Source organism: Bos mutus, chromosome 14 (genome assembly GCF_027580195.1).
Source record: "Bos mutus isolate GX-2022 chromosome 14, NWIPB_WYAK_1.1, whole genome shotgun sequence".
NCBI lineage: Eukaryota > Metazoa > Chordata > Mammalia > Artiodactyla > Bovidae > Bos > Bos mutus.
Window position 1 is genome coordinate 21,406,153 of NC_091630.1, and position 23,732 is coordinate 21,429,884.

A 23,732-nucleotide genomic window follows, 5' to 3' on the forward strand; every position below is an offset into this window, starting at 1 on the left:
ATGAGCTTGTAAATATTGTACATATCCATTTTATGCCCATTTGAAGGGACTAACTAGCTGAAGAATAGGTATGTATTCTTTATATCTACTTAGAAATTCAATAGCTGTTTTCAAATTTTCTATAAATGAAAATTTTTTCTTTGAGCTTTTATCTTTTATATTTCTTTGTTACAACCTTGTTATTTTAGAAGTATTATGTAAGAAGAATGTCCTGAAGTTGGTAGTGCAGAATGAAGTATGAAGGGACATTAAAAATGCAAAATAAATCATAGTGTGCAAAGTCAAATTCTTAATTTGTATGAATCTGAATTGTTACAGATATTATCAGACATTTCATGCTTAAAATAAATGAATTCGTATTAATCACAAATTGCAATGAGATGCATAATACTTCACCATTTTTTGATGAAATATCCAGAATCTATAGAGATAGAAAGCAGCTTAGTGGTTGCCAGAAACTGGGGCAATGGGGAAATGGTGAGCGATTACTTAATAGATACAGAATGTGATGAATCATGACTCTTCTGATGTGATGAAAAAGTTTTGAAACCTGAAGGAGGTGGTGGTGACACAGTATTGTGGATTCTCTAAATGCCACTGAATTGTTCACTTTATTTATTTTTTAAATTTAAACTTATTTATTTTAATTGGAGGCTAATTACTTTACAATATTGTATTGGTTTTGCCATACATCAACACTTTAAAATGGTTAATGCATGTTATTTTAATCTCATCTGAATTTAAAATAATCTGACAAAACAAAATACATTTACATAGCCAAGTTTAATGTATAAGCTTACGGGTAAAGGTTAAGTTTAAACTGGCATAGATTTTAGACAGTTGCTTTAAAAAATCTATGAGTTGCTCATTTGAGGTCATTTTGAAAGATGGAAAAATGTTGACCTTAAAGGATTACTTTATTTCAAAGGACTATTTCTTTGAAAGTAAATGTTTTAGTTTTGAAGTAATATTTACTTGCAAAAATCTTTCATTACCTTGATATTTTTGGTCAACAACAGGTAGGACAGTTGGGAAGGCAAGAAAAGTAAGATATATTTCTAAATTGAGTGTATTGTTAGCCCTTTTCTTCAGCATGCCTAGCTAATCTCTGTGAATTTCACACATCCCTTACCCTTTGGCTGGAGAATTATCCATTTAGGGTTATGCAGACAGATACCAGGAACATACTCCATATCTAAACGTCCCTCATGAAAGAGAAGACAACTGAGATTTGAGACTGTCTTGGTTTTCGGAGATAAAGATGACTCATATGGCTGAATGAAAGTCTGCTTTAAAGATTCACTTTCCTTTGGGTTTTAGATTATGTCTTAAACTATCATCAGGTTTTTGTCTGATGATGGCTACACTGGACAGCAGTCTTCCTAGTACTTATTATCTGTTTCCGTATAGCAGTGGAAACGTCTGAAACATTTAACTGTTCACAACTGTTAATTAAACGAGAGACATGCATGAAAAATGTGAGAGATGGGATGGAATCTTGGTGAAAGAACAAAAAGTAAATGCCCTGATACCCATTTCCAAACCCAGAAACTTGAATCTGATTTTGTTCCTCTTGTAACTGTTGGCACATCTTAATAGAGGCACAATGTCCCAGTGGCTGTGGTATCTTTGGGAAGCTGTTTCAAAATGAAAAAAAAAAAAAAAAAAAGTTAGAAGAGAAAAGAAATTTGATTTTATTCTACGAATTTGGAAGAGTGTTTTAACCAGAATTGAGCTTTATTATTTACCTTTAAAACTGTCTTACTTTTTGAGATTGGACAAGTCCATCTAGGCTTTTTTTTTAATGTCTCTGTTTCCTCCTCTACATACTGGAGATAACATCAACTACTTCTAGCATTGTTTTAAGCAATAAACTTGCAATAAACTGTTATTGAAACTTGAAAATATATAAAGAATTGTATAAATAAAAAGAAAACTATTATTGTCATTAATAAGTGTGATTAGCTCTAAATAGTGTTATCTCAGGTGGCACATAGTAAATGTCTGAAAATGATGGTTAAATACTAGTTCCTCGTATAGATTCTTAAAGTATGAAGCAACGGATTAATCCAGTGTGTTCCAGCACACTTTTATCTTTCTGTGTTTATTCTTTTAAGAAATGATAAAGCTGACTTGGCTAATATTTTTTAGACTTTTTTTCAGCCATATTCCTTTGGAAAGTTATATAATTACTTCTATAGATGACTTTTCACTAATAATTCTTTAATGTATTTTTATCTAACTTCTTCCTGGACCATGTTTTTTTCTATGTAGCATGTTTAAGGATGATATCTGAAATATCTTGACTCTCGTATTTTATGTTTACATTCATTCTTTCAGAATATATGAGCCCGATTATATTGTTTTACATTCAGTCTTAATTCCTGTTATGTTGATACATTAAAAAATTTGGTTTAAAACTTCTCAGATTTTATATGGTTCTTAATCTGTTTTATAATTTTGGGAAAATTATTCATTATGTTGAAGTACTTAATTTAGATATATATTGTCATGGAAAAATGGATTTAAGGGATAGTTGTATGTGTTTTTTACTTTTGGTCTTTTAGTTCCAGCGTGTTGTCCTTTTTGGTTTTGTTTTATTGCTTTTTTCTTTAATTTTGCTTACCAGAGCCAAAGCCTTAGTAGAAGAACAACGCCTTTTGTTCCTAGGGTTCAGGTAAAGGCCTTGTCTGCCTGATAGAATCTAAAATTGTGTTTTAACCCTTATTTGTATGTTTTTGGAAAATGCATAGTAGGAAAACTTTATTTGGTATGTTGCTCCAAACCATATTATTGACTTCCAAATCATTTTATGAGCCAGCTTGTAAAATTCTGCATGGGGATTAAAATACAATAAAAATTTAAAGAGACAATCTTTGTTAGTGATTTTATATGGACTGAATACTAAAACTCAGAAGTTTCAGGTTGGCATTTAATGTAGATTCCACTTATATCTGTAATATTGACACAAATAGCTGATTTTATACTGTTGACATTTTTATTACACTAAGGTTACTGTCTCTTTAAATCATTCATTATATCACTTAACATCTACATTCTCTTGCATTTTCCAAGCAATTACTCCTTGAGGAGACTGGCAAATAAATTTGTACCTTATCTAAAATATGAATTTTCTGCATATTATATATAAAGTTCAACTTTCGAAAACTATAGGACTTTGATAGAACAAAATCACAATCCAAGTAAAATGTGTTGGGTTTATTTTGTTTACATTATGTAATTATAATTCTATTTGCTTTTACTGCAATACTTGGGTACAAGTTCTTTGCCACTTTTCATTAGGAAATCCCTATATGGAAAGGTAATGTTAATATAGTGTTTTTTAAAAAAGTAGTATTATGCTTTCCTTGCTTTGCTGCATGGGTTTTTTTTTGTTGTTGTTGTTATTGTTATCGGTTTTCAATAATGCTAATTTAATTTAAATTAAAAAAATTGAAGTTGTTCTAGTTAACACTATCTAGTGTAAAATATTTACTTAGACTGCTCAGAGTCTGCTTGGGAAACTTAAAAGTGGCACATGAAAATTGTATTAAAGCAAGTAAAATGATATCAGTATTTTTATTAATGAAAATGACATAAAATAAATATATCATATTTAGAACTGTGGAAATATATTTGTTTTATTTTGAGAAATCAACAGATATATTCCAACCATTCATTTAAAAAGCACATTTAGGAATGTGACTAATAATCTAGCAAATAAAATAATTTTGTTTTGATACTGTGAGCTGGATATCTATTAAAAACTTCAATGCAAGTCCCATAATATAAAATGAAAATTAGGACTATTGATCAAATGCCCAGTTTGACAGCTTATTAAAACATATAATTTTCATCAAAAAATCAGTACAAAGTGTGCCTGTTTCATATCTATATTATTTTAATATGTATATATTTGTTAAGTATAATTTAATAAACTGTAAAGTATTAATGTGAAAATATGAAAGCTAGTACCTAATATCTGTTTGTGTGAAGAATGAATATTATTAATAAATGATATTTTTGGTTTTCCATGGCATAAGAAAATCTAAAAATAATACTATTTAGCAAGCATTTGAAATATATATCTTGAGGAGATTTAGCTGTAATGATTTTAAAAGAGCAAAAATACTGCCTGTGGAGATGACAACAAAGGTTTAGTGTTAATCCCTAAAAAAGTACTCACAGAAATCAGTAATTTGCTCCAATAATTAATTATGAACTTAGTCTAACACTACTTATTATTTTTCTTTGTTATTTAAATGCACTGTTTATTGGAAAACAATTTTGTAGCCTTTCAGAAGTTTTTTTCTTTTTTGAAGTGTCTAATATTGATGTCATGATGCTCCGAGAAGGATTTTTAACCTCATGGAAAATAAAGCCATAGCTCTTATTGCTATAGAAAATAAAGAATACAGAAAGTAGTGTGATTTGGTCACAAACTTAGAGGAACTTCGAATCTTTCTGACATCTGTTTCATCTCATGTATGAAACACTTGTATTTCCTACTTTTTTCTTCCCGCTCATATCTTTTGCCTGAATGTCTCTTTTTTCCATCTATTCTCATCTATATCTTTGTTTTAGTATTGTCGGGCAAGAAATACTTGAATTTTTTCTTTTTTTAATAGTAATTTCTAAACATTTTATATTGGAGTATAGTTTAGAATGTTCCAGTTAATTTCAGGTGCTGAATTCTTTTTTTTTTTTACTTAAATATCAGGTGCTTTTTTCCAGGTTGTTGCTTCCCTAGTCTAAAGCAGTGGTTCTCAAGCTTTAATGGAAATGAGAATCACCTGAGGATTTGTTAAAATGCAAATTTTCTGGGCCCCATTCTGGTTCTGTAGCTGAAAGGTGGGCCACAGGAATTTGTAACTTTTAAACAGATGAGTCAGATGATACTGTGGCAGGAGTTTTATGAACCACAGTTTGAAAACCACCTGACTAGGGTCTGTACTTAGCAAGTCAATTCAAAAAACTTTTTGTTGTAGAGCCTCAAGATAATAATACCTGCATTAAATATAAGGACTTAATATAAAGAGTAGTAGTACCATTTGTAAAATTTAAACATTTCTAATAATTATTCTTATAAGAGGACTAATTTCATTTAACCGAAAAAAAAGTGTATAAATAATTTTATATACTTTTCTGGGCCATTAGTCTTCTGACTCAAAATTCTTGCTTGGCCTCTCATCCTCTTAGGATATGAAGTGAGGGACTCAAGAACACCATGTTAAAATTGGAACTGAACTGCTAACATATCATATATATATTTATCTGTATATTTTTTTATGTGGATGGTCTTATGTATATATCCTAGAGCTTGGCCCAGCCCTGACTGTCTGCTTTGGAGCGGAGAGGAAAGGACTGACATGAGATATATATTTAAGTCTTCCAAGCTGCTGCAAACATTGTGCATCCAAATTAAAAGAAAAAAATCAAACCATTGAAAATAAAATATGCATATTACGTAAACAAAACTTTTCCCCAAGCTCCAAATTTCCAATTCAATTTCAATTTGAAGATAGTGGCCAGGGATGTGCTAAATTCTGAACCAAATGTGAATCAGAATCATAGTCATCATAACTAGGTGTGGGAGTGTGAGATGTGTGTGGGAGGTGACAGTTGTTAAGTCTAATGAATTCAACAGCTGGATGTGAAGATCTAATCCTTAATTATGACATAGGCAAATTATTCTAATTTTCTCATCTTGAATTATAAAATATACCCTTTTATTCTAAGGATGAATACATTTGCTTCACAAATGAAAAAGAGACTATGTATAAAAAACTTTAAAAGATGAATTTATTATAGTTTTAAATACAAATTTAAGCAGTCTGTTTACAAGTCTTCTAGTAATTCCTAGTTACTTATAATCTTCGAAAGATCTTTGCTGTAATATAACATAAAACATTTGCTGAAAATATTCCCATGAATGCCGTATGAGCAACTTATCTGTTCAGTTCATTTTGAGCACTTATTCTGAATTCAGTATTGTAGGGGAACCAAAATGAACTACAGTTATTCCTGCATAAATGTAGACAGAGAACAATCCTATATAAAGTCCTTATTATAGCAATGTAATTATTATGTGCATGTTAATAAACTATCAAATTAGATCATAAAAATTTCAAGAGATTTGTCAAAGTAAAATATCTGAATTAAACTCTCCGTTCATTGAAGTTATTATAGCATATCCTTTTAAGTTAACTGCAATTTACTAAGTGAAGTTTATATTCTGTGCTAATATCAGGATAAGAGAATGGGCCAAAGGTTGGGAATGTAAGCATTCTGTTATATTAGTAAATGGTTAAGCTGATAAATAAATATTTTTGCTTTTCAGATAAAACTGTGGTTTGACAAGGTTGGTCACCAATTAATAGTTACAATTTTGGGAGCAAAAGACCTCCCTTCCAGGGAAGATGGGAGGCCAAGGAATCCTTATGTTAAAATTTACTTTCTTCCAGACAGAAGGTAAGGATATGAAACAAAAGTAAATATTCTTGAAAACAGATGAGAAATGTTAATAGCAGGGCATGTTTTGATTTTGTGTCATTTATTTTTAAATATCATACCAGTTAGATACTTATAAAGTTTAACATAGGCATAATGATTCCTAGGAATCAAAACAGTGACAGTAAATGCTTTGCTATTGTTTTTAAACCCATTTCAAATGTTTATAATATAGATGATTTTATTCTATATCAATTTTATATTGTGTGGATTGCTTCTTAAATAAAGTATGTTTTTACTTATAAAATTCATTAAAAATTGTGCACCTTTAAATCAAATACATTTTAAACATAAACTACAGAGACAAAATGCTGGAAATGGTACTAAAGGATATTCATCATGTTCCTCTACAATTTCTACTTTCTCTTACTAATATATTATTTCTCTACATTCTGTAAAATTAATGAACATGCTTTATATTTAATTACCTTTATCATCAAGGAATCTCTACCATTGGGCCAAGATTTAGCTCCCTAAAGTGTCATTTACTTTGTGTCCATGCTGATCAATATGCATGTTATTAATCTACCCTGATTTAAATAGAGAAATCAGGATAGAGAAATAGCTTGTCAAAAATCATCTAATCATTCTTAATTTCAAACACATGCCAAGTGAAAGAAATTATTCAATAAACATCATGAAAAAGGAAAAAAGTAGTACACTAATTTCCCTTCCCTAGCTGTTCTGCATCCCTGGTTTCTAGGGCTGGTCTGATCATTTTTCTCAGGATGGAAGTGGCCAGGTACAGATGTGATTTTAAACGTATTTGTATACTTCTGCACACTCTCTTATTTGGTTTAACTTAAAGTCATCAGTATTGATGCCACAGTATCATCTGAAGAATAGCCTCAACAAAGAAAATAACAAGTAGGCAGTTAACAAAGGCCTTACACTTTGATACATATTTTGGAAAAAAAATTAGTAAAACAAATTATTCAGAAAATATGTGAGGTTGCCACAGCCTCCTAAACTATTAGAAACTGTCTGCTGTATGATTTTATCTTATAAAGTTTACTTAGAGAAGATTGTTCTGTAACAACTTAGATTGTCTTTTGGGGAGGGATACACTTTGAACTGCAAGGGAAGATGAGGATATGCAATAGCTAAAATGGTAAATCCAACTTAAAACTTCAGTTGGATGACAGATGTCACAGCCATATTATCTACCATCTCACAGGGAGGCCACGTTACTTTGCTTCTAAGAGTGCAGTGAGTTTACTAGTCTAAGCATCCTTAGATTGCCATCATAAAAACTTGCAGAAAATTGTGCATTCCCACATATGCACAATTTTAAGCAAGCACATAACAAGTCATAGCTCAGTTGGTAAAGAATCCGCCTGCAATGCAGGAGAACCCGGTTCTATTCCTGGGTCGGGAAGATCCACTGGAGAAGGGATAGGCTACCCAATCCAATATTCTTCACCTTCCCTTGTGGCTCAGCTGGTAAGGAATCTGCCTGCGATGTGGGAAACCTGGGTTCAATCCCTGGGTTGGGAAGATCCCCTGAAGAAAGGAAAGGCCACCCACTCCAGTATTCTGGCCTGGAGAATTCCATGGACATAGTCTCTGAGGTTGCAAGAGTCAGACACGACTTTCACTTCACTTCAACAAGTTTCTGTTTATTCAGAGCTCTGAAGAAAAATTCTTGTTTTTGAAGATGATAAAAGTCTCTCAGATTATTTGTTTTTTTGTTGACTGTTTAGTTTTAGTTTATTTTTCATGCCTCTCCCCACTTTCTGAGCAGACAGAGCTCAGATGGATGAGAAAGTTCTTTTAAAGACTCCTTTGTATTCCCCAATATAGAATTTTTATCTTTTCTCAACAGCAAAAAATTGAGAAAGTTTTGAAATTTTTTCTCAGATTATCTCTCAGCTGAGTTTTCTTGTCAGATATCAGGAATTTGAAGAATATTTAGGCAAGTTTGCTGCTCACTTTATTAATAGAATTGTGTCAGGATTTTATCCATAGTGGAAAACAGAATTCTCTGGTTAACTCACATAGCTACTTTATCATCTCAACCTTCTTTATTCTGTTGACGTAAGTTTTTACACATGAATAAAGGACTGTGCTTTTAGTTCGAATTATTTGTTTTTTTGGAAGAAAAGCCACAGGTCATAGGAAGCACTATAAACCATTCTTGGATTAGATGGCAAGGTTCCATCTAAATATTTTCTTTCTGATGTTGGTGGAAGGAATTTTTATCTCTGACAGGGTGTCATAATTCATTCTTTTATGGATAGAATATAAAGTAGATGCTTTACAAATATTTGTTAAAGTTTTGGAAGGAGGAAGTAACAGTCATAAATCATAGTCCTTGTCATTATTTCTCTATTATTTAGTTGTTCTAATTTACAGTGCCACTTCTTTTTCATAAATTTGAATGGAGATAAGATTTCCTACATGGGTTTCCAAAGTTATTTTCCTAGGGAAACCATAGAAATTAATAAAGACACATTGCTTTTAAATGGCCACATTAAATACATGCTTTTGATTCATTAAGTCAAATCTCTTGCATCTCCTTCATTGGCAGGAGGATTCTTTACCACTCACACCATGGGAAGCCCTTGTATTAAACAGCAAGCTCTGCTTTCAGCTAGGAGGAGTCACAAAGACTCCCTCATTTAGAGGCAGTCTATCCCTTCTTAGTTCAAACTGCTTCCTGTTTCCCAAAACTCTTATAAGTGTGCTGTGCTGAGAGAATTTGAAGAAGTTAATACAGTTCTACTTTCTGTTCATTGCCACTTCTCACTTCAAATAGCCTCTTCTGATAGCTTAACATTACTTTCTTTGATGATTTTCTTTGTTCCTATTCAGCCATTGATCCTCCCTAATAAGCTAGAGTAGTGATCTCCAAAAAGAATGGATGTACCCAGGGAATGTATCAAACAATCTATTGGAGTTCAGAAAGAAATGTTTGTATTTTTATTTTCATCTATTTTTTATTCCTATTTTTGTATATTTACCAATGAATACAATATATTAGTATAACAGTATAGTAATACATGCATATAATTTATAAATATATGTGTGTATAATGGAATGCATAATCAAAAACATTAATTTGATGGAAATATGCAGCAGAAAAAAGTACGAAAGCCTCTGAACTGGAAGTTCTGTCCATCAGGATGGCCAACTTGCATTTCCAGCCCAGACTATAGCGGCTACCTCACACAGAAATAATTTTACTATGTTTATAAAGACCTATAAATGTCAAATGAGCAAGTGTGTATATATAAGAAAATAATTTGAGAATATGTAATTACAATTGCTCATTGCTTAACTGCATGGATATAAAGACATGAGCATAACAATTTATTAGATTTATTATACAAAGAATTTCTGTAGTTTAAGTGAATAGTATATTGGTTGCAAATACTGTATATAGAATTTGCATATGTATAAATATTAAAAGTAATAGTGTATGTAGCCAATAGGTTGATTTCCATTTTAAAGGTTTCTAGTAGGGCACTGTGTTAAAAAAAAATGAGAGCTAAAGATTCTTTAGTCTGGTTTTATTTAGAATTTGTGAAAGACTGTTTTTAATTATCTATCATGGAAAATTTTCATATTTATTGTAATAGTCTGTTATTAAATCAAAGTTACATAATGATGTGCCTTATACATTTCAATAGTAATTTTGAAGATTACAATATTTTTAATATATGACAAATTTATGGGAAAACTTCACTTCTTTCCTGCGAAATTTTAAATTAATACATTTTAGGGAAAAAGTTAAAATGAAGGTTTATGTAAGTTCATATATTCTTGTTTTCTTCTTAGTGACAAAAACAAGAGAAGAACTAAAACAGTGAAGAAAACTTTGGAACCCAAATGGAACCAAACATTCATTTATTCTCCAGTCCACCGAAGAGAGTTTCGGGAACGGATGCTGGAGATTACCCTTTGGGATCAAGCTCGAGTTCGAGAGGAAGAAAGTGAATTTTTAGGAGAGGTATCTGGAACTATTTTAAAGCTTAGACTATTCATGTTATCCGGAATACTTTTGCTTATATGACTATCAGTAAAATATTATATTTTGAATACCTGAGAAAGTAAACATAATTTAACAGAATGAATTTAGCTGCTGTTTTAAGAAAAAAACTTATTGATGCTTTTATAGTATTTGTATATCGTTTTAGTTTACTAAACCAGTTGTACCAATAGTAATTCAATCATTTATCCATGGATAAATTTAGGGACTGAGGTTTCAAAGGCAGACAAGGTATATTCCTCTCTTTAAAGAATTTATAATCCACTAGAATACATATAAGAGAATGAACAATTATAACGTAGCATGACAGATGTTCTATGGGAAAGTGCAGTAGGAGTACAAAATTGCTGTGCAGGGAAGGGGAAGTAGGTGGTCCAGGGAAGGCTCCACAAAGAAACTAGAATTTAGCAAAGTCAGAGGGAATACAGGATACTAGAGTTATGGGGTTCTTGGACAACTGCACTGAAATTTGAAAGGAACGTGGTAAGAAATTAGACTTGAAAGCTAAACTGACGTCTGATTGTATCCATTCATGTATCATATTAAGAGGCTGGATTTTATCCTGTAGATAATGGGAACAAATGACAGGTTGGAAAGAGCATGACTTGATTTCCTTTATACTTGAGAAAATATTTCTGTCTGAAAGGTAAAGGATGAATTGAAGGGAACAGATGAGAGGCAATTCTCCCACCATTAACATACTAAGATAACTGCTTTCAGCTTTTTTCAGCATGGTTGATTTTCCTGAGTGAATTAAATGGTAATATCATGGGTAAAACAACAATCCATAGAAATATTGAACTGAATGTTGTTAGCTAAGGAATCAAAGAGTTGGAAAGAAGGGGAACATAATTGCTAGAATCAGAGACTAGCTTCTGCTCCCTGGTTGTGCATTCCTGACACTGCTACTTCCTGACTTTGGTACTTGAGCGAGTTATTTAATATATTTGCGCTTTAGTTTCCTCTTCAGTAGAGTGAGAAGGGCTAGAGTGAGGATTAAGTGTGTGTGTGTGTGTGTGTAACCATTTAAAACACATGCCTATAATTTTGAAAATGACTAGGGACAGTTTAGGAAGAATGAAGAATACCTTAGTTGTTTTACGTTTTTACCTCCCATAGCTATATAGCGATTTATTATTATTTAACAGTTCTCATATCCTTAGACACAGACCTTGTTGTATTTGCATGACTTTGAAAGATAATAAAAAGAATCATTTATTTCTATGGACTGATTTCCTTTTCAAATGTACTACATATTCATGTTATAATATGTGATGATGTGATGTGGCTGGGTGCTTAGTTGTGTCCGACTCTTTGCAACTCCATAGACTGGTAGCCTGCCAGGCTCCTCTGTCCATGGAATTTTCCAGGCAAGAATTCTGGAGCAGGTTCCATTTCCTATTCCAAGGGAATCTTCCCAACCAAGGGATTGAACCCATGTCTCATGCATCTCCTGCATTGCAGGCAGATTCTTTACTGCTGAGCCACTTAAAAATCCATTCTTTTTTTCTTTCCTGTTTGAATCCTTAGTATCATGATACATTAAACAAAGTTCTAAGTAAGACAGTCTTTGATTTATATTGCATCTCTTTCACTTACCAGCAATGCAGACTTAAACAAGTTTTTTAATCTTTTTCAACCTTCGTATGCTTATCTGTAAAAAGTTGACTAATAAGACCAACCTGGTAGTTTTTACCCAAGAATTAAGATAATGTATGACATGGTTCTTAACACACAGTAAGCATTTCTAATTTGTTTTTATATCCCCATTTCAGAATTTGTAAAGGTTAAGCTAATGAATGTAAGTGAAATGCTTTTTAAACTGTAAAACAGTATACATATATTAGTTATAATTACCGACATTTAGTAATAAGTTCTCTTTCAGTTCAGTTCAGTCGCTTAGTCAACCTACTCTTTGCAACCCCATGGACTGCAGCATGTCAGGCCTCCCTGTCCATCACCAACCCCTGGAGTTTACCCAAACTCATGTCCATTGAGTCGGTGATGCCATCCAAACATCTCATCAATGTCATATTTAACAGCCTCTAGTAGAGGGTCTTGGAGAAGGCACTGGCAACCCACTCCAGTGTTCTTGCCTGGAGAATCCCAGGGACGGGGGTGCCTGGTGGGCTGCCGTCTACAAGGTCGCACAGAGTCGGACACGACTGATGTGACTTAGCAGCAGCAGTAGTGGGTCTGCCTACAGCTTCCAGTAGTTCGAAAATCTACAAAATAAATGTCTTAGGTATATAAAGCTATTACATCAATAAGTTATAAATATTTATATATTTAACTAGTGTCAAGCATATGGGCAGTTCTATTGCATAACCTTGCTTTTGACCTAACAATATTACTATTATAATGAAATCATTTAAGAGAAATTCTATATTATTGTCATATGACAATTCTTTGTCTCTTGGCTTTGTAGATTTTAATTGAATTAGAAACAGCATTATTAGATGATGAGCCACATTGGTACAAACTTCAGACTCACGATGTTTCTTCATTGCCACTTCCCCATCCTTCACCATATATGCCACGACGACAACTCCATGGAGAGAGCCCAACACGGAGGTTGCAAAGTAAGTTTTCAGTAAAATTTTTCATAAATTTATTGAAACATCTTGAATGATATATATGACAGAGAATTTAAGGATACCATTATGGGTATTAGCAGGTATCTATTAGTGTTTTCACAGCTGTTCTTAAAGCTTTTAAACTGATACACTTAACTGAATGCATGTTGTATTCACGTATCGCAGTATGACACACTGCTTCACTGGGTTAAAACTTCACAGTGTTTTAACTTTGCCTCTTAGAATCTAAAATATTGAAATAAAATAGTTAATGTAGTAGAATTTGGTCATGTAGCTGTAGATATCTGAAATTATGATTTCTACCTTCATTAAGCCAAATTTTTTAGGAATATGTAGGATAAAAGTATAGCATAGTGGTTGAAACCACGTCTATGAACATTACTCAGATAAACTTTAAGTTTTAATTCTCTCGTTTAACTATTGTATGACTTGAGGTAGGTCATCTCTCTCTGTTTCACTTTCCTCACTTAGAAAATGGAAATAATACGTCACAGGACAGTTTCTAAGAGTTAATGTCAGGAGTATAAACTGATATTATTGTTGTTGTTATCAGCGTTTGCATTTTATCCTGAATTTTGCATAGTCCAAACTATAAAATAGATTATTCAGAGAATCTTAAAGGAAACTTAGAAATATTTTCCACATTGAAGATGGAAAATGGCATTGTTGGTTTGTTGATCTTGCAGCTCAGGTTTATTTGCTTTTTTCTGATGGATCTTTGTGATAGGTGAAGTGGATGCTTTTGGCTTTGGATAGTATTCATGGAGCCATCGAGTTTCACGTTTAGCAACTTTTTTGTCAAGTAATGGAGAACTGATTGAGATTAACTAAATTTCAGAAGTACAAATTTATAAGCATAAATGCTATGTCATCATGACATCAATCATGGTAAAGATACTTGACCGTATAACACATAACTTGTATAAATGAATCACAGCCTTTTTGATGAATAGAGGGCTAAATTACATATCAGAAGGTTGTTTGTTGAATAGAGAATTAGAGCAAAGCATTGACTTTATGGAATAATTAGTCATAGGAAAGCATAGAGATGTGTATTAACTTCTTTTTAAAATAATCTAATTACTGGAATTTTATTTCCATTAGATACAACCTCTTACCCTTGGAGGGGATTAATTTAACACTAATTTTACAGCACTCACTTTTTCAATTCCCCCCAGAGTGAACACCCACACATCTTTATTTGCAGTTGTCATCACAACATTGTTTGTTGTAACTACATTATCATGAAATTTATGTTGACTAAATTTAGAGTGTCTGCTCTTTCTAACCCTATAATCTACTCAGTACATTGTCTCTAAATCACAATGTATGTTGATGAGTTACTACATGAAGGTTGCTAGTATAATTCATTTTGTACTAATTCCTGTAGATTAGGTTTATAGGCTATTAATGCTAGCTTCTATTGCCCTTTCTTGCAGCACTGGCCCCTTCTCTATTTACTCTAGTTGTTATTGTAATAAAGAGTAGGTTTGATGACTCTTAGTATCTGAAACTCTTAAATCTATGAATAATTTTCATTTTTTCCCTCCCTAGCTAAGAATAGTGTATGTGAGGTATGATAATAGAGGACTTTCTAGTTATCTGTATAAATCATGGATATTCTTGAAATTAATTTAATCAATTTTGCAGATATTAATATTTTCCATCCTTACAATGGCTCTTCTGTTAAGTAATCATTAATAATATTAAATTAACCCCTGGGTGAAATAATAACTCCATGTTGTACTGTATGAGTCTCGCTACTATCAATTAACTTCTAATAAAATTAATTTTCAATATTTGAATATATGACTGAATTTGGTATTTTACATTAAAATTTTATTATAATTTATTAGCAATGTGTAGGCATAAAGATTGGTAAAAATGGTGTGTTAAAGGAAGATTAGGAGATAATACTCAGGGGTAGTCAGAAAGTTAAAGATATTACCATTGGCTAAGTATATGTTGCTCATCAATGACAGGTTCAAGTTAGGGTGTTAGTAAGTAAGTATATCAATTATTTTAAGATTTTATTGATGAATAGAACCTCCTTTAGGTTTTTTTCTCCATGGAAAGGTTTATATGGAAATTATTTACAAGTATGTTTAAATTGTCAAGGATCATATGATTAACTTATTTGAGGGAACATACATGTATGAATGGGCTTCCCAGGTGGCTCAGTGGATAAAGAATCTGCCTGTAATGCAGGAGACACAGGAGAGATGGGTTCGATTCTTGGGTTGGGAAGATGCTCTGGAGGAGGGCATGGCAACTTGCTCCAGTGTTCTTGCCTGGAGAATCATATGGACAGAGGAGCCTGGCAGGCTATAGTCCATAGGGTCACATGGAATCTGACACAACTAAAGTGACTGAGCACGCATGCACATATGTATGAATAACTAGCCATCAAAAATGTATAATAACCCCTTATTTATTCCCTACATCCACATAATAAAAGTTTTGGTAATTCAATCTCTGAAGCTTATGAATAGCATTCTCAAGCTATTAATTTATTAAATGTACCTGGACATTTGTTGTTCTTTAAAGTGAATAAATGGTAATGTTGGGATTCTGTTCTTTCCTCTGATGATTTTCTATTTTAAATTTGTAGATTCAGATTATTCAAAGCAGTATCTCATTAAGAAGATATTAGTAATTTATCATTTAATAATATATTTTTAAAAATCTGAAAGCTCTTCTAAAAATAATTGTGTCGTGCATTTGTAGTTAGTTTAAATAGTCTGAAAAAATGTTTTTGAGATGCTGTCCAGACAACTTTGATTGTAAGCTTTAAGTGATTTCACAAATGATTGGTGAAAGTATTTGAAATAGATGACCTTTTATACCGGTATCCCTGCATGTTGCAAAATAAGAATGTTGTGTTTTAGAAAATTTATAGCAATGGTTACATGCTTGTTGTTCAAAAGTCTAATGAAATTAGGCTGTCAGGAGTCAAAAACTTTAATGATGAGGAATTAACATTTCTTACAACACTTTTTCTTCAGGCTACTGTTGCCCACTCCCTTCACAGACATTGTTGTTTTGATAACACCGAAGAATGGGGAAGAGAGCAGTAGATATTTCAAAGAGTGATTAACTAAGCATCTTTAAAAATATGTCAGCAAGACTGAAGCTACAAGCTCAAATAATTAAAATGCATCAATAGAGAAATGAGGTTGGCAAAATAGCTCACATATTCACATCATTTTATTTTTGATTCATTGATGAGAAACTATTCATAACTTTCTTGAAACATAAAGAGATTGGAAAATATATTTTGATATTTACATTTTATTGTTATATTCTTTACTCTTATTTATTTAAAGTTTTATAGTATCTTAAGGTAAAAATCTTCCTTTACTTATTTATTTCTTGAGAAATAATATCTTTTAACAAATAACATTATTAACATTATTAACATCTTATTCTCATCACAATTTGAACCATAAAGATCCAATCAGAGTTTTCTTTAATTTGGTACTTCATTCTTATTTTTCTCTCATAATAACCAGATTCTTCTCTTTGATGTCTCAAATGTTAAACCTCTTTCACTCTTTAAAGAAGAAAGCATTATATCTACTATAGTTTTATTCACCTTCATGACCACAAGTCTTCATGGAAAAGTGAATGCAAACAAATCATAGAGCTAGAACTAAAACGATACTGTTGAAAGGTATAAGAGAAAAGAGACATGACCTTATAATTAAAGTCTTTCAGGATTCCAACTATTTGGGGGCAGTGGGGTCAATATTTCTTTCAGTTCTGTACCCAGTTGCCTCCCTGCTCTCCTTTCTGGATGGGGATTACATATATAAAATCTTCTGACGGTTTTTCATAGGTTACTGAGTCTATGTTGTTGTTTTATAATTTTTTCCTCTCTTCCTCAGTTTTGATTATTTTTATTTACCTATCTTCAAGTTAACTGATATTTCGTTCTACAGTGTTCAATTTTCCAGAAAAAAAATTCTGTGAATTATCTTATTAAATACATTACATTTTTCATTTTAAGTTTTATATTTGGTTTTCTTAGAAGTTACTGTATCTTTCCTGTTCCCCTTGTTTTATTATATGTGTGTATGTATGTACAAACAAATGTGTGTGGGCAGATGTGTGCTTGCTTAGTCTCTAAGTCATGTCAGACTCTTTGCAGCCCCTTGGACTGTAGCCCACCAGGCTCCTCTGTCCATGGGATTTCCCAGGCAAAGATACTGGAGCAGGTTGCCCTTTCCTTCTCCAGGGGATCTTCCCCACCCAGGGATGGAACCTGCATCTTCTGCATTGGCAGGCAGATTCTTTACCACTGAGCCACCTGTGAAGCCCATGTGTAGGTGTATGTCGATATATTAAAGAATTTATAGGATTATATTATATATACACATATGTGGATATAAATACATATGTCATATAATATATAATTTATATCTATATGTATAATACTATAAATTCTTTAAGCTATCTATCAGTTCAGTCGCTTAGTCGTGTCTGACTCTTTGCGACCCCATGAATCACAGCACGCCAGGCCTCCCTGTCCATCACCAACTCCCAGAGTTTACCCAAACTCATGTCCATTGAGTCAGTGATGCCATCCAGCCATCAAGCTCTATATAGTATTTATTTTAAAGTATACTAATTCCAACATCTTAGTCTTATGTGGGCTTATTAATATTTTTCTTTCTTTCTTTGCCTAGGGATCACATTCTGAATGTTTTATATATCTACTAATGTTTTGTAGTGGTAGATTACTGGACATTGTGTTTAATATACTTTAGAGACTGAATTTTGAAGAATATTGTGTTTTATTTTAGCAGACAGTGAAATTACTAAAGTATCACTTAATATCAATGGAAGATGTGTTTCATTTTTATTTTTGTTCTATTTTGATCCTTTGCATAGTTCTAAGTTATAATCCTTAGTCTAATTTGTGGTTCTTATGTCTAAGTTCTGAACTCTAGACAGAGTTCAAAATTTGGCCAAAACCTATAACTAATAAGATTTAAACTCCAAACTCCGTTTCCTATACATCAGGGCGTTGCTGAAATCTTGCAGACCGTTTAGCCTTTCGACTGTGGCTTTCTGCTAGGTTTCTTCTTGTTTTTCTCTCTGCAGTTTATAATTTTAGGCAAGAATTTTGGGGACCATTAAGTGTAAGTTTTTTGTCTCCTCCTTCTCTGGTTCCCTCCATTCCAGGATTTCTGTGCAATCACAGCTTCTCTCACAATTCTGAATTCTGATCTCTGGCTTCTCAGCCTTGTAAGACTGAGGTATTTTGCTGATCTGTAATTTCTCTGCAGTGAACCTTATGGGGAAGGCCATTAAGAGAAAACTGGTTAAATAGATCCTTTTCTTGGGCTTCCCTGTAGCTCAGCTGGTAAAGAATCCTCCTGCAACGCAGAAGACCCCAGTTCGATCCCTGGGTTGGGAAGATCCCCTGGAGAAGGGATAGGCTACCCACTCAAGTATTCTGGCCTGGAGAATTCCATGAACTATACTCCATGGGGTCACAAAGAGTTGGACACGGCTGAGTGACTTTCACTTTCTTTCATTTCAAGGCTCATATTGCGAATTTCTGCCTGAGTTTGTTCTCTGGTATCTTTGAATAGTTTTGTATTAAAATATTTTTCCAGAATTTAGAATTATTACTGACAGGAGAGTTAGTTTGATATAAGCTACCCAATTATTCTAAGAAGCAGAACTCTACATTATTATTTTTAATTCGAGGATAATTGCTTTAAAATGTTGTGTCGGTTTCTGCCATACATAAACATGAATCAGCGACAGGTATACATATGTCCCCTCCTTCCTGAACCTCCCTCCCATCTCCTACCCCATCCCACCCCTCTAGGTTGTCACAGAGCTCCCTGCTAAACTCCCTGCATTGTATAGCAACTTCCTGTTAGCTATCTGTTTTACACATGGTAATATATATATTTCAGTGCTACTCTCTCAATTCGTCCTACCTTCCCCTTCCTCCGCTGTGTCCATAAATCTAGAACTCTACATCTTTATATAGACTTTTTACTGATGTATAGAATTCATATAGAAACGTGTAAATTTTAAATATACTCATGGATCAATTTTGAGTAAGAAACCACAGCATGTACCTAACATCCACATCAAGAAATAAAATATCATCTGCATCTTTCCAGCCTCTCTTCTGCTCTCTTCCAGTAATTATTCCCACTGTCAAGATAACATATGACCGAATACTTTCACTTATTTTTAATTTCATATAAATGGAATACTCACACATATATGAATTTTGTAGAAACGAGATTACACAATATATTTATATATTGTATCACATATATAATATGTGACTTTTTCCCTTACCACTATGTTGTATGACTCATAAATATTGTTGCATATAATTGAAGTTGTTTATCATTTTCATTGCCATATGCAATTTATTTCTATAAATATACACCAATATATCTTATTTTTAGGTTGGTTATGAAAGCTATTTGTCTAAGTGAGTTTTATGCTTTGGTCAGAGGTAATAACTATACAAAGGAATTGCTTATCTTGGCTTTAAAGTGTGATTTAAACTATTTACAAATTTTGATACTCTATTGTTTATTAGCAGCCTTCTAAGAAGGTTATAATGTGAAGGTATTTAGTTAAAATCACTAGTTTGGGGAATTAAATTGTTTATTTAATTAAAAAAGCCTACAATTGATTGACAGTTTGCTTTCAGATTTTGACTGTTCCCGAGAGTGCTTATTGAACATGCCTTTTGGTAATCACATGTGTTCATTTTTGCTCTGGATATACCTAATAATAGAGTAGGTAGGTAAGAGGCTGTACATATATTCAATTGCTGTAGACATTGTGTTACAGTTTCCCCAAACTATCCAAATGTATACTTCTTACAGCAGTGAATGAGGGTTTGAGTTTTCCTATATGCTTACTTTATATTTGGTATTTTTAGTTCTTTTCATTCACTCATTCAGGTGGGTGTGTAGTATTACCTCACTGTGGCTTTAATTTACATTTCTCTAATAGCCTTTTCTTAGGTTAATTGACTATTTAGGTATCTTCTTTTATGGAGAATATAGTCAGATTTCTTGCTCATTTTTCTTTTGGATTATTTATATTTATATTACATTTATATTTCTTGATATTTTCATAAGATTTTTATGCTACTTTTGGAGATTCCGAAAGTTCTATTTAATTCCTGGTTGAATGAAAAGTTTTAATCATGAATGGATTTGAATTATATCAGTTTTTTTCTGTGTATGTGGATATAAATATATGATATATAGTCTTGTTCTAATTGGTAAATTGTATTGATTTTAAATGTTAAAGTTATCTTGCATTCCTTTAATAAACCCAAGTATCTCATGATGCATTATCATTTTATCTGTCTCTGGATTCAGTTTGTTAATATGTGTAGAATTTTTGCAACTGTATTCCTGAGAGAGAGAGAAGGGAGAAGAGTTTTCTTTCTTTTTGTAACAACTTATTTGCTTTTGTTATCCATATTCTGCTGCTGGGTTCATACAAAATATTAGGAAATTTTACTTCTTTCTTTATTTGATGTCTTTTATTTTCCTTTTTTGTAATATCCTTGTTGAGCTTTTATTTCAGCGCTTCTCTGGCTTCATAAATTCTTCCTCATTTTCTGTTGCTTGAAAGAATGTGTATATTATTGGTATTTTTTTCCTGTACATGTTTAGAAGTATTCACCATTTATGTTACCAGGGTTGGCAATTTCTTTGTAGGTGCTGAATTACATTTTCAGTTTCTGTACTACATTTAAAACTATTCAAAATTTTATGTTTTCTTGTGTCAGGTTTGTTAGGTTGGATTCTTCTTGGAATTTGAATATTTCTCCAATTTTGAAAAAAAATTTGCACTAAATTTGTTCATAATAGCATCTTATTGTCTATTTAATGTCTATTGAGTGTGTAGTCATGTCCTCTTTTCCCTTATATTGGTAATTTGTTCCTTTTCCTTTTATTGTTCTTGGTCAGATTTGCTGATGCGCTATCAATCTACTAGTCTTTCAAACAGTAAACTTTTTGTTTGTTTACTTTTTAGGCTGTATATTTCTTTTCTTTTCCATTATTTTTTTTTCCTACTTACTGCTGCTAAGTCACTTCAGTCGTGTCCGACCCTGTGTGATCCCATAGACGGCAGCCCACCAGGCTCCCCCGTCCCTGGGATTCTCCAGGCAAGAACACTGGAGTGGGTTGCCATTTCCTTCTCCAATGCATGAAAGTGAAAAGTGAAAGTGAAGTCGCTCAGTAGTATCCGACTCTTAGCAACCCCATGGACCACAGCCTACCAGGCTCCTCCGTCCATGGGATTTTCCAGGCAAGAGTACTGGAGTGGGGTGCCACTGCCTTCTCCATTTTCCTACTTAAGTTCTCCTTAATAGGAAACTTTTCCTTTAAGTTTCATTTGTTTCTCGTCATCTCTTCAGAAGAATACATAGATAATTTTTAATGTGGTGTGATAATATATTATTGTACTTTCATTTACCTGTGGATTTTTTAGGAATATATTGTTAAATTTTCAAACTTTAGGGATTTTCTAGGATTTTGTAAAACATTGAAATTGATCATAATAACCGTCTTGTAGGAGTATTCACTTTGAATAATTTCAGTCTTTAACATTAACTGTTTGCTTTATGGTGTAGTATGTAATCAATTTTGGTAATTGTTCTTTAAAAGAATGTTTATCTTGTCATAGTTTGGTATGTGTTCAACATATGTTGTTTATTGGGTTTATTAACTTCATTTTTCAAATATTCTGGGTTTTTTTCCTTGATTTTTCATCTGATTACTTCATCAGTGATTAAGAGAGGTATATTAAAATCCCCACCCATGATTTGTCACTATTTGTTATATATATTTTCAGGATATGTTATTAGGTGCCTACAAAACTAGAATTGTTATATTTTTTTCCTAATAGATTGATAATTGTATCATTACATAATGCCTCTCTTAGGAATACTTTTTCCTTGAGATATGCTTTGATGTTACTCTTGCTGCAGCTGCTTTTTTTTTTTTTTGGTACGGTATAACTTTCTCAATCCTTTTATTTTCAGCTCTCTGTATACTTGTATTTAAGATTTGTCTATTGAAACAATGTAAACTTTATTTTCTAAAATCCATCTGGAAAAGTTTATCTTTTATTGGGATAATTTATAAATTAACATGTAATTTCTTATAAATTTTGCTTAATATTTTATACATCATTTAATTTTGATTTGTCTTTTTTCTCCCTTCTTACTTTCTTTCAAGATCCACATTATTTTAATGACATCAACAAATAGTCACCTGTTACGCTTATGGTGCTTGACATTGTGATTGATCCAAAGATACATAATACCTAAGTAGCAAGCAAAACCATTATTTACAAACTTGTCTGTGAAATACACTTTTTAAAAAATTTATTTAATCTGACTCTTAGGTTCCCATTTTTGTAGTCAAATAGCAGTCATTCCTTCTTCTTACCTACTCTCAACTCTCAACCGAGGTTCTAGAAAACCCTAAAAAAGGACAACATTCAGGAAAAACCTACTAATTTTTATTCCTTTGAGTTCACTGGTATGTCCCAGTGTGCACTGGTTTCTGAAACCAGGTCTACACATAGAAATTGTTACTAATGCTGGTTGCTATGGTGCTTAGCATCCAACTTCTGAGGTACTTCATGTAGCTACTATCCTGGAATCCTAAAATATCACTGGACTCTGGAGAAGTCTTAGAGCCTAGGTTCCTATTATTTACAAGGCTCTTTAACCATTGTCTCCTTACAGATTCTGCCAAATCATGTCCTTTAGCGGCATTTGCCTTCTTTTTAGCCATCTACACTCCTCTTTGTTTCTGTCTTTTAGCATAATCTCATTAGTAAGCCTGTAGTATCTTCATCTCTCATAGCTTTCCATCCTGAAAGATATATGTCCCTAATTCAAAGAAACACAAAAGTCTATAATAAAACATAATTTCTATCCCTGTATGTGGTCTTGCAATAATTAATTTCTAACTTTGTATAATTTTTAAAATCATATATAAGAAGGAGGGTTATAAAATTAAAACTGTAAGCTTTTGTGGAGTGGTGTAGTAATTTAGGAATATGAGAATAGTGCAAGTTGTGATGAGCATTTTAGCTATATATGAAAGACTAAGTCGAATTTTAATAAATGGAGGTAAGGGAAGTGAACTGTAAGTTTGGGAAAGTAGAGACATAAGGGAATTTATTATGATGAGACTTACTGCAGAAAGCATTGTGTACCAGGCTAAGGATTAGGAGATTTTAATTTTTAAATAGAACCTGAGGGTAGAAGAATGAAAGGAATAGCATCTTAACATGATTTATTACTTCTCCTGATGTGCTACAACAAGGGGAAAATGTGCTTTGAGGGGAGGGGATTCTCTTCGTTGTATTGTATAAACAAATGTCTATCTTGCTTGTAAATGTAGATGTGTATTTTGGAATTGGAGGAAGTTAAATGTAGTAAATATTAGAGAAAGCAGTAAATTACAGTGAAAAAATGAGGGGGAAATGGCTTTTCTCTATTTGTCTATTTATTATGAAAATATCTGCAATAAAAATGTAAGCTTTAATTAGTATCTTGCAATATTTTTACATCTAATCTGTTTTCCTTATTTGAAAACTTTTTTATAAAT

The 23,732-nt window shown here is 32.4% G+C and overlaps 1 protein-coding gene across 1 annotated transcript in view; it reads left to right on the forward strand.

Annotated features, from left to right (window-relative positions):
* Positions 1 to 23,732, forward strand: part of RIMS2 (regulating synaptic membrane exocytosis 2) — a 601,046-nt gene that overhangs the window by 328,861 nt on the left and 248,453 nt on the right. Inside the window, exons 13-15 of the mRNA XM_070382789.1 lie at positions 6,341 to 6,471; positions 10,291 to 10,462; positions 12,930 to 13,083. Coding sequence (XP_070238890.1) covers positions 6,341 to 6,471; positions 10,291 to 10,462; positions 12,930 to 13,083 — 457 coding nt within the window. The remainder of the gene's footprint in view (positions 1 to 6,340; positions 6,472 to 10,290; positions 10,463 to 12,929; positions 13,084 to 23,732) is intronic.